This window comes from Lepidochelys kempii, chromosome 6, assembly GCF_965140285.1.
Source record: "Lepidochelys kempii isolate rLepKem1 chromosome 6, rLepKem1.hap1, whole genome shotgun sequence".
Lineage (NCBI taxonomy): Eukaryota > Metazoa > Chordata > Testudines > Cheloniidae > Lepidochelys > Lepidochelys kempii.
Window position 1 is genome coordinate 112,320,518 of NC_136385.1, and position 12,210 is coordinate 112,332,727.

General features: G+C 40.8%; 2 protein-coding genes across 6 annotated transcripts in view; one reads left to right on the top strand and one right to left on the bottom strand.

Annotated features, from left to right (window-relative positions):
- Positions 1–11,355, bottom strand: part of CINP (cyclin dependent kinase 2 interacting protein) — a 14,636-nt gene extending 3,281 nt beyond the window's left edge. Inside the window, exons 1-5 of one of the 2 annotated variants that reach the window (XM_073349701.2) lie at positions 11,088–11,332; positions 9,305–9,476; positions 8,369–8,495; positions 5,131–5,260; positions 2,568–2,880 (exon numbers count right to left, since the gene is read on the bottom strand). In XM_073349701.2, the coding sequence (XP_073205802.2) occupies positions 2,678–2,880; positions 5,131–5,260; positions 8,369–8,495; positions 9,305–9,476; positions 11,088–11,094 (639 nt within the window). In that variant the 5' untranslated portion in view covers positions 11,095–11,332 and the 3' untranslated portion in view covers positions 2,568–2,677. Of the gene's footprint in view, positions 1–2,567; positions 2,881–5,130; positions 5,261–8,368; positions 8,496–9,304; positions 9,477–11,087 lie in introns of those variants that run through there. The other variant, XM_078853388.1, reaches the window with a different exon arrangement.
- Positions 11,137–12,210, top strand: part of TECPR2 (tectonin beta-propeller repeat containing 2) — a 72,914-nt gene continuing 71,840 nt past the window's right edge. For 3 of the 4 annotated variants that reach the window (XM_073349691.2, XM_073349690.2, XM_073349692.2), the window contains exon 1: positions 11,138–11,304. The gene's annotated coding sequence lies outside the window, so the exon portion shown is untranslated. Of the gene's footprint in view, positions 11,305–12,210 lie in introns of all 4 variants that reach the window. The other variant, XM_073349694.2, reaches the window with a different exon arrangement.

Genomic DNA, 12,210 nt, shown 5'->3' on the forward strand with positions numbered 1-12,210 from the left:
AGTTTGATTCTTGCAAGTTGTTAAGGCTGAAACATACCTCAAAGAAGCCCCAATTACTACCAAATGCAGTATCCTACTAACCTGGGTCACCATGAAAACTTCTCCCCCTATGCTGTGCTCTGCATTAACTCCCCATTGAAAAGCATCTAGTTTGAGGACTTTGAGTGTCAAGACTTTGTGGTTAGGACTGCTACCTGAGAAAGCACCTTTTCCATTGCAACTGTGACCTTGCGTGATGGCTGCATTCCATCAGAAAAAACTCCTAACCAGCAGGCCGGCTCAGGAATGCAGAAGACTATTTCCACAGGCACAGGACCTAAATTCTGGTATTTTCTGCTGCAAGAAATAAGAGCGATCTACAGACCTTACCATATGCAGGACTAGATGCAAAACTCATTTCTTCAACTTTACTTCCCCTAATAATTTGTCCATGAGCATCGTAGATCCACTCTCATAATTTTAGTAAGTTGTATTTAGAATCATAGGACTGGAAGGGAATTTGAGAGGTCATCTAGTCCAGTCCCCTGCACCCATGGCAGGACTAAGTACTATCTAGACCATCCCTGACAGGTGTTTGTCTAACCTGCTCTTAAAAATCTCCAATGATGGAGATTCCACAACCTCCCTAGGCAATTTATCCCAGTGCTTAACCCCCCGAAAGGGAATTTTTCCTAATATCCAACCTAAACCTCGCTCGCTGCAATTTAAGCCCATTGCTTCTTGTCCTATTCTCAGAAATTAAAAATAGCCATTTTTCTCCCTCCTCCTTGCAACAACCTGTTATGTACTTGAAAACAGTTATGACCCCTCTGTCTTCTCTTTTCCAGACCAAACCCATTTTTTAATCTTCCCTCATAGGTAATGTTTTCTAGACCTTTAATCATTTTTGTTGCTCTTCTCTGGACTTTCTCCAATTTGTCCATCTTTCCTGAAATATGGTGCCCAGAACTGGACACAGTACTCCAGTTGAGGCCTAATCAGTGTGCTGTAGAGCAGAAGAATTACTTCTTGTGTTTTGCTTACAACACTCCTGCTAATACATCCCAGAATGATGTTTGCTTTTTTTTTTTTTTTTTTTGCAACAGTGTTACTGACTCATGTTTAACTTGTATCTAAACTGTATTCATAACTACTTATTGCTGATTTTCTCATTCTACTGCTCTAGAATTTCTTTTTAACTATTAGAACTTCAGTGAGAGTATAGTAGCTTACAAGCCTGTCAGGTGCAATCTTTTCTTTGTTCAAAGGAGACCGTCTGCCCAAATAGTATGAGGAGAAGAAAATTTAACACCCATTTTTTTTCTGCTAGTACATTGTAAACATCCATGAGAACTTGAAATGTCCTATTACACTTCTTACTGTATTTATTGCTAGGAAGTAGTGATACTATGAAATCTCTAGTGAAAGTTCAAAGTAGCTTTAAGAGAAAAATATACACAATTTCTAGTATAGCAATATCTGTCAACACAAAGGGTTTTCCGATTACTTATTTAATGGGGTTAATCAAAATGCTGGTGTAAAGCTTAGTCATGTATAATCTCGAAGTTTTAAAACATTTAGTGCTTTTGAAAGGGGCTGGTTTGACAGCTCGAGAGCACTGAACTGTTACCACAGCAGGCTCAGTGGCTGTGGAAGCTTCTCCATGCTGTCCTGCCCACCCCGTGGAGGGCCATCCCTCTCCTGGAGGGACCACTTAGGAGTGAAGCAGTAAATATTTCCATGATCATTCAATCTTTGGCATGTCAGAGAATAAGGGCTCCTCTTTCACCTGTTAGCCCAAAACTAACAGTCATTTTATTGTAGCTGGCAGAAGCAGATCTAAGGGTGCTTATAAACAGCTCTACAATTTGTGTAATAGTTTCAGAACTTATAGTTTTTCAACATAGGAGAGTCATATTGTAAGAACAGAGAGGCATTTTATTGTTTGGGCAAAGTGAGAATAAGCTGGATATAGTGATACTTCTAGATTTGTATATATTCACTATAACAAAACCTACTTCATTAAGGAACTGACTCTGCCATTGGTTTAAATAGCAGCAGAACTCTCCATGCCACAGTGGTACACTTTCAGATCTTAGTAATTGCCTATGCCACCCTGAAACTTCAGAAAATCTGTGTGGTATGTACACAAGGAAAATACAGAACATGTTTTGTTTTTGATTTTGTGTATTGTGACAGTTCAAAACAGAAGTAGCAAGACTTTCAGTGGGTGTCAAATTTGGTGTCAGACGAATGATGGTCCAAGGGTGAGGGCTCTAGCCTAGGGCTCCTGTGACCCAGGTTCAGTTCCCTGTTCCACTGCAGTCTTCTATGTGAACTTAGGCACAGATCCTCAAAGGTATTTAGGCACCTAACTCCCATTGATTTCAACTGAATTCAAATAAATACCTTTGAGGATTTGGCCCTTAGCCTCTCTCTACTTTGGTGCCCTATGTGTAATCTGGGGATAATAGCACATCTAAAATTGTGAGGTGTTCAGATACTACAGCAAAGGAGGTAATACAAGAACCTTATTGTTTTATATCAACCAAGAGGAGGAGTGACAAACGAAACAAATTAAATACAAACAGAGGAAAAACAGATTTTAATAACCTTATAAAAATACAACATATAATTAACCTGTCAGTTTGTTGCTGCTTCAGTGTCACATGAGTATTATTAGAAGGAGTCTTAAACGCTACACTTGTCTATGTCCTGTTTCCAGCAACATGCTTTCTAGCAGTAGTTTACTGCTGTTTTCAATATAGGGCTGGTACAACCAAGATGATAAATAAACCATCATAAGATCTTGGTCAGCAGTATGAGCAATCTCTTGCGCAATTGTTTGCTTAAGTCGTAGTTCCTTCTTGTACATTTCAGTGAGCTTGAAAGAAATCTCATCTGAAACGGATTGAACAATTATACACACTATTTCTAATCATATATAAGCAACTCTGAAAATAATAAATCAATACTTGTTATACTAATCATTTTTTTAAAAAAATAGCTATTATAGTATACAAGCTTTTATAACTAGCCTCTCTAGGTAAGTCAGCCATCCTGATCTTAACAAGAGTTAACAGTCCTTTCATTGCAATATGAAATGCCAAATTTATTGCTCATGTATTGGATATATTTCTACACACAGATGTATAAAATCTCCTTTTATTTCTACATCTCAACAGCAGTGTCTTAGAACCAGCTATAAAAATGGTACTATTTTAAGCCATTTCTTTAAAGGGACATGGTTTAAAAATGTAAAGGTCTTACAATACTTTGAATAAAAATTCTGCATAAATGTTCTGGATATCTTGATATTTTTGGGCAACTAAACCATAATCTGCATACTATATAAACCCAAATAGTGCGAGTGCATAAGCATCAGGAAGTAATACTGATCTGTTTAACTAACTACACTATTTGTGAGAGTGAAGAATAAATGGTGAAAATAGTTTGAAACTGGAATGTTTGTCTAATGTACGGAGTTACTAGTAATGCTGGTAAGGATATTTTTTAAAATGTATCTGGCTATTGTCCCTTGAATTGTTCAACCCAGTAAGTGAACAAAATATTTGACAATAAGGGGCCATGGCTGCATTCCTTGTTCACCCAAAATTCCAATGGAATTCAGCCAGAATTGTAGGTAAAATTATTACAACCACATTTCTTTGGACTTTTTCAATAAGAGAGGGTCCAGCACATCCCCTTTCCCCTGCCAGTCTTCTGGTTGGCAGATACCAAGACATGAGAATCCCACTATTCTAGGGCAGTGAACTGAGGAGCGGGGGACACACTGCACAAAATAACTACTTCCAATTAATCAGAGAAACACATCTGTTGCCATCCAGTTCCTGAGTTCCAAGAGTTGTAAAACTGCAGTAATGCTACTCGTCAGACAGATGCACTTCAAGCCTGGTAGGTTTTTTTAGGTTGTTAAATAACTGGAAGGGCAGAGAAGGCCTCACCTATACTTTGTCACTAAGTGAATGCTGGAAGGATCTATATTCCCTATTTTTAGTGACAGAGAGCAATGAGCCTTCTCCTTCCTCAGTCTGTTCATCCTCTGGATCAGAGCCCCTTTAAAACTCTTCTGTAACTGACAATTAACTGAGGTGGGACTCCCATCTCTCACCTAAGAATAAGCCCCATTCTACAAATTGGACTGTAAAATAGGACTCATTGCTTCCAGACAGGAGAGATTTTCGCTCTTTGTATAGGGAGTAGCTATTGCAGCTTTGACACTTCTAGCAGATGCTTGTTTTAACTGGATCTGTCTGTATGTCTTAACACTAATTATAATGTGTGAGTTGCTTTGCAATTTACATGAACTGTCAGCGGCGATAACCTCAGTCAGTGGTTCACAAACTTATTTGATTGTGCCCCCTTCTTTGTGGCTGTAGTTGTTTGTGCCCCCTCCCTTAGATACATATACTATTGGCCAGGGAGAATGAAGAACAGCCGCTGCTGGCTAGGCACCCAGCTCTGAAGGCAGCATTGTGCTAGCAGCAGTGCAGAAGTAAAGGTGGCAAAGTGATATTTGTCAATATCACTTTTCATGGCAGACTTCATGCCCCATTGCCACCCTTACTTCTGCCTCACCAAGGGGCTGACAGCTGGAGCTGCTGCTATCTTCGGGTGAGGGACTGCGGGAGGAGGGGCAGGAGAGCCGGAACCTGGGCTACCTCCCAGTGAGGGCTGGGGATGGGGGGAAGAGGAGGGGAGAAGGAGAGCTCTAACAGTGGGGCTCCATCTAACTCCTTTATCCCCTTCTCCCAGGTGTGCACAGCCCTTCTGCAGGAGCCCCAGGCGGCTGGGGCTAACAGCCAGGGCTCTTTTTTTTTTTTTTTTAAAGGCTTACATCTCCCTTGACACATTCCCACACCTCCCTACGGAGGTGGCCCCATAGTTTGAGAATCACTGCTTTAAGTTAATTGATGCAGTAACTTATCTATTGCTTACTCAGTTAGAAAGACAGACTCTCTCACTACAAAAGGCAAAGTTACAATCTTATCTAGATCAAAGTTAACAGGGCATATTTTTCAGTTCTTCTAAATTACTATTTCAATTTCAAATGACATCAAATGTCTTTTAAAATGCTCCTTATTGGGAAATACTAATGGATAACTTACAAGTAAACAATATTCTACTTACAGAAGTGCATAGTGGGCCATGTGTGAAAGAGTGGTATCCTGCAATCTCCACTTTCATAATGGTATGTTTCTAAGTCACAAATTCCTTTAGTAGTTGAACATAGTTTTTCCATTTTCAGTTGTATTTTTGCCTGAGAATGATGAGAGTTTCAAGTTAATAAACATTTGGGGCATTTATGCTACTAAGATCTTACAAGTATTAACTATTAATGAAGTTCAAAACCACTTTGTGACTACCTCAACCAGATTCATGAAATTTCTAATTCACTTTTATGGCTGCAAACAATAGCTATTATATTATGGGGGGAGGGATAGCTCAGTGGTTTGAGCATTGGCCTGCTAAACCCAGGGTTGTGAGTTCAATCCTTAAGGGGGGCCATTTAGGGATCGGGGCAAGAAATCAGGGATTCGTCCTGCTTTGAGCAGGGGGTGGACTAGATGACCTCCTGAGGTCCCTTCCAACTCTGATATTCTAATTCTTTTAGTGGGACTAATATAGAGATTTCATGTGACAAACATTTGGTGTTTCAAACATTGCATATACAGTTTTACTTCTATTTTGAATATTTCCCTATTTTTAGTTTTCTTTTTCAATCCTAAATCCAAGTTTACCACAGAGAAAGTTTGGTAAAGCTCTATCTTGATAGTCTTGTTTTTCTTCCTTTATAACAATTTAGTACTGGTGAAAGGGGCTGGATTGAGAGTGAAAGTTGCTCTTTCCTACAGAACAAGTACAGCACAGGCACTGAAAGTGCAAGCTTCTCTGCCAACGTCCCCCAGCTTTAACCTGGTAGGACCACCTCTAGGTATGGAAAAACAGTTCAGTCTCTATGCCATTTCAATCTTTTACTCCCTCCGAAGACTGCCAATAATTAGGATAGTCAGTGCTAACTGCAGTGTGCGCACTTTTCCATACTAGTAGTCCTGAAGTATTAGAAAGGTAGAACGGAATTAACTATTGTGCATTATCAAAGGTAACAACTGACAGAGCTAACCGATAGGTCTCAAAATGTAACCGTAAACAGACAATCATCATTCAGTAGGTCTGTTTCTACTGGGGTCCTGGAGGGATAGGTTCTTAACCCTATGCTATTTAATATTTTTATCAATGATGTGGAAGAAAACATAGAATAATCACTGATAAAGTTTGCAGATGACACACAAATTGGAGGTGGGGTACATAATGAAGAGGACAGGTCACTGATTCAGAGCAATCTGGAGTGGTTGGTAAACTGGGTGTAAGCACACTATGTCTTTTTAATATGGCTAAATGTATATACATCTAGGAACAAAGAATGTAGGCCATACTTATAGGATGGGGGAAGGATGTGACTGAAAAAGATTTGGGGGTTGTAGAGGATAATCAGCTGAATGTGAGCTCCCGGTGTGACACTGTGGCCAAAAGAGCTAATGTGATCCGGGGATGCATAAACAGGGGAATCTGAAGAGTAGAGAGGTTATTTTATCTCTGTATTTGGTACTGCTGTGACTGCTGCTGGAATATTGTGTCCTGTTCTGATGCATGTCATTCAAGAAGAATGTTGATAAATTGGAGTGGGTTCAGAGAAGAGCTACAAGAATGATTAGAAAACCTGCCTTATAGTGACTGAGCTTCTTGAGTCCATCTGTTTAGCTTAACAAAGAGATGGTTAAAGGGTGACTTGATTATAGTCTATAAGTGTCTATACAGGGAATAAATATTTTAAAAGGGCTCTTCAATGTAACAGAGAAAGGTATAACATGACCCAGTGGCTGGAAGCTGAAGCTAGACAACTTCAGACTGGAAATAAGGTGTAAAATTTTAATGGTGAGAGTAATTAACTACTGGAACAATTAACTAAGGGTCTAGTGCATTTTTTATCACTGACAATTTTTAAATCAAGATTAAATCAAAATCTTTTAAATCATAAAAGATATGCTCTAGGAATTATTTTGGGGAAGTTCTATGGTCAGTGTTATACAGGAGGTAGATGATCACAATAGTCCCATCTGGCTTTGAAATCTATGAAACCATTAATAACATCATTGAGGCTGGTAGCAGCATCTTACAGTAAAGAATTTAGTAGCATCATGGTCATGCTGTAAACTCCTGAATATATATGGTACATATGATTACAAACAGTGGAAAATAATGTATATATATGCATTGTCCAATCCACCACAAGATGCTTAGACTTTAATTGCTCAACAGGAACGACAACTTACTTACATCAGTGCATTTAATGGGCTAAGTCATGACAGTAACTCAAACTAAGAAACAGAAGCATTACTCTTACTTTCTCCAGAGAACCAAACTTGATGGGGAATCTGGAGTATTTTCCTGCTTATACCAATCATTGGAATTTTCTCAAGTTTGCACAGAACTACTCAATCTATCATCATACCAATATCATTTTAATAGGCATTTTTCTTTATAGCTAAGAGATATTAAAGTTATTCTAATTAAGAAATAAAATTCAGAGTAAGTTAACATGAAATTATTTCTGCAAAGTGAAAAGGCTGTACATTTTTTCTTTTGATTTGTATTACTTTTTCTCTATTTTTAATTTAGGTTAACTATACCATTCTGAAGGTATGAACTACTATTACAGTAGGAACATCACTTATCTTTACCTGTATCAGCTATTTCCAAAATTATTGAGGTGACCATTCATAACAGTGTGTCCACTCATTAAGTAAGTTAGATAACAAATATCCACTCTGTTCCCTAAAGAGATGGGAACTGTAACACAGAACTGGAAGATTGGAAACTGAATTATGTCCAATCAAACAAAATATAGTTCTTAGGTTGTGTTTACACTGCTTTCAGAAATATGAATACAACATGTGGACATACCCAATCTAACTTTATTTAGCTAGCGTGAATAATAATAGCAGTGAAGCTGTAGCTGCATGGGATTGCTGGTCCTGTATGTACACAGGGTCCCAGGTGGGGTTGTACAGCCTGTGCAGCTGTGCTTAACTGCTATTGTTACTTGAACTAGATTAAAGCTAGCTTGGGTAGCCTATACGTGCTGCGATCACACCTCTAATTGCTGCATAGACATATGCTTATTGCTACCACATCATATTAGGTCTGAACTGTTCTATCCTCTAACTTGATGTTTGTTTTGTTTTGAAGATGGTGAAAGTTTAGGATTAGAAAGAATAGACAATAGGTACAATATTGGCATTGTATTATTTTGCAGAATATTTTTGTAGGGAATATACAGTTTGAAAGATCAACGAATGAACATTACCATGTTTTCCAAAGTCCCAAGCAATTCTGCACAGAACATCTCAAGTTCTTCATTATAGTCTTGAGACAGCTTTCCACAGTCAGAGGCAATGTTGTCACATTCTATCTCCAGCTTGTTATCTTTAAATCTAAACAAAAGCATATATTAGTGCAAATACCTCTGCACACCTTTACTCACATAGACTGTAGGAATTTAAAATCTATGCTATCCTCTATACTACTAACAAAAGGCTTGAGACTACAAGCCCTTTCTCACATGAGTAGTACAAAGGAATTGCTATACAGGATTAGATGAGTGGTTTAGCTAGTTCAGTGTTCAACTGTGGCTAGTACCAGATGGTTCAAAGTACAAGAACCCTACCTTAGGCAATTAAGGAATAGTCTGTCCACCAGGAAAAGGAAAGTTTCTTCCTAATGCCCATTAGTTACAGGTTGTCTTACGTTCTGAAGCAGGCATTATGTCCCTTCCAAAGTTATTGGCTTTTTAAAAACTTTACTATTGTAATTTTGTTATTCATGTGAATGGCCAATCCCTTTTTTAATCCTGCAAAGCTCTTGACCTCAGTGATATCTCGTAACATTGACTTGTGTGTCAGAGAAAACTCACCCGAGTAAGCGTTTGTAGGCTCAAGCTGTAATTTTGTAATTCAGCATTTTAAATATTTAATATTTGTTTATTATTTGTATGTATAAAAACATTTTGCTGCAAATACAGCTCTTATGAGGTTATCCAATTTTTATCTTAAACAGCCTTACCTGAATTTCAATATTTTGATTTTATACAATCACAAAATGCTAGTGGTATAGAATATGAAGCCTGTCCACCCTGTTGGTTTGGTTTTTTTTGTAAAGCTGCCCAATCAGGAAAACAAACTAGTTTCACAGTAAAAGTGACCTCTACATTGTCATTATTTGCAAGCCCTGTTAACATACTCACTGTGTGCCAATTTTCAAGTTTACAATTTTGTTTGCAGTACTAAATCCATTATTATTCAGGGTCTCCCATTTCATCATTAAATTATGCCAGTCTGCTGCGTTATCTTTAATTTTTCTTGCACTGACAGATAAAACAGGTCTTTTTGGAGCAACAGCTGCAGGACTCTTTGTTGCTTTAAAAAAGAGAGAGAGAGAAAATGCAAACTGGTAAAAATCTACAATAACAAATCAATTAACTGTTTTATGTTGTCATTACAGCTGTATGTGGCTGCATGCAGTATTTTCCTTGCTGTTCTGTTCCCGAATGCTGACTCAGTAAAATGTAGTTTACAGGCACCCTACTAACTTTAATCATAAATAAAGTTTCTAGCCTTTCACCATCAGTGTAAAATAACCACATTCTTAGGGTATTGAAAAAAATAAACTGCATGTTGAGGTATTCCATTAAAACACCTAACTAATGCTGTAAAACCACTAATAAGCAATCCTAGAGTATTTTGCCAATACAAGTAATGGCTATGTTTTCTGAAGTGAAATTTTAATGTAGCACTTCTTGGCAAGAAGTCACTAACTCTGTTAGGACTCAGTCCTTTTCGTAGTGGTCTCTATCATGAATATTTCAGTACGTTTGCCCAGGCCAGGAAGCACTATGTGTGAAATCCTGGCACTACTGCAGGCAATGGGAGTTCTGCCATTGACTTCAATAGGGCCAAAACGTCACCTTATATTTTTTACAGGATTTTAATGACAATGCAAGGCTTTGATGTTGCAAAAATTTATATACATGATTAATTTTACACAGGTGAGCATCAATGGAACATCGATTCGATGGAACTACTCATCTATGTAAAAAGAAAAGGAGTACTTGTGGCACCTTGGAGACTAACCAATTTATTTGAGCATAAGCTTTCCTGAGCTACAGTTCACTTCATTGATGAAGTGAGCTGTAGCTCACAAAAGCTTATGCTCAAAGAAATTTCTTAGTCTCTAAGGTGCCACAAGTACTCCTTTTCTTTTTGCGAATACAGACTAACACGGCTGCTACTCTGAAACCTGTCATCTATGTAGTTACTCATATTTGCAATCATTGCAGATTCAAATGATAACCTATTTCTGTCCTCAACTTTGCTGTTCATCACATAAACAGTTTCTGGACATTAGCAAAGCAAGCTCAGATTTCAGAGGCAGTGTCTCTAGTAATAATAATGTTATTTATAAACATACACTGAGTGTGACCGTACATACAATTGATGCTAATTCTCTACACAGCTAAATTATTTTTCATCGAAGGATCTCAAAGTGCTTCACGAACATTAAAACTAACAACGCTGACGCTTTAATGGTAATTTGTTAAAATACAATATTAAGAGCCAAGGAAGCGGGGGGGGGGGAAGAAACTTTTAGAAGGCCCCTCATTTTTGAAGACTCTGTGGTTTCAGTGTGGCCACCCCGCTGAACGTTACGCACAGGAAGAGTCCCATCCCCTTGGCTTCACGCTGCTGCGCGGGCTGACGGCTCCGCGAGATCGAGGCCCCACAGCTGCAGCCCGCGCTGGCAGATCTCCTTCACGTTTGAAAATGTAACGGTAGTAACGGAATATCACTAACGAAATGCGCGTGCAGCCTGGCTCAGGTGCCCCGGGAAGGGGGGAAGGGCGGCGCCAGAACCGGGCTTACCATGAGAAGGCAGCGCCCCTGTGCGCGCACGCGGCGGGTACCCGACCCGCGGCGCTGGAGACGGACACCCACCCACCCCTCCTCCCATGGGCTCCAGGCCTCACTCACCTGCCATGTCCCGAGCCCCGCCGCGATAGGGCCCCCGGCCGGGCCGCGCCCCGCCTTCCCTCGGAAGTGCGCTCACGTCCGGCCCCGCCCGTCCTGGGCCCAGCCGCCGTCGCTCAGCCGCGCCCGGTCCGGCGGCTTAGTCTTCCCTCTCCGGGGGGCCTCGGAGAGGCAGCCTCCGCCCGGCCGGGAGACATGAGGGCCCCGGCCCCTTGCTGAGGTGAGTCAGGCAGCCGCCGCTCAGGGCTTCTCCTCACGCCTCCACCCCTTCTCTCCATCAGCCCTTCCCCCAGCCGCCCCTTTTCCCTTCCTGTGCCCCCCACGTCCCCCTGCCGCCGTACAGCTCTGTCGCTGGGGCTCCAGCAGAGGCTGAAATAGGGAAACTCCCCACCCCACCCCAGGGCTCCCCTCTGCTGTTGGAAAGAGCCTAAGAGGTGGGGGTCGCTCGCCCGCCCCTCTGCGAGGCTGGGGATACTTGCACCCGCTTTGAACTCTGCTTCCCTCGGTGAGCAAAGGGCCTGGAGGCGCTTGGGAGCCCCGCTTCATTTCATCCTTCAGCAGCCCTGTGAAGCCGCTGCTGCTGCCGCCGCTCTGCGGTTTGCTGCCTGTCGAGCTCCCCGCATGGGGAATCTGTTGCGCATGGCCGGTACCGGTGTGGTGGTCCGGATTCGGCTAATCCGGTAAATTTATCCTGCAAACATTGTAAAACCTGGGGTGGCGTTAGGAGGATGTATGCGGCGCGGTTGTAACCGTGTCGGTCCCAGGATATTAGAGAGAAGCTGGGGGAGGTAATACTCACAGAAGCTGGTCCGGTAAAGATATTACCTCGCCTCCCTTGGCTTGCTAATCAGAAAGATGCCTAGCTTCACGCTCCCCATCCCACTTTTTATTTCTTCGGAGGGTGGAGTGGGAAACTTTTTTTTAAAAAAATTTAGAATTAAATACAAAGAAAATGAAATCAACTTCCTAACCAAATTTCTCTGCGGTGTGTCTTAAAACAGATTGCAGAGTGTGGGGATGGAGGCAGGACAGTGAATGTCAAGCTATTTAATGGCAGGTTTCAGAGTAGCAGCCCTGTTAGTCTGTATTCGCAAAAAGAAAAGGAGTACTTGTGGCACCTTAGAGA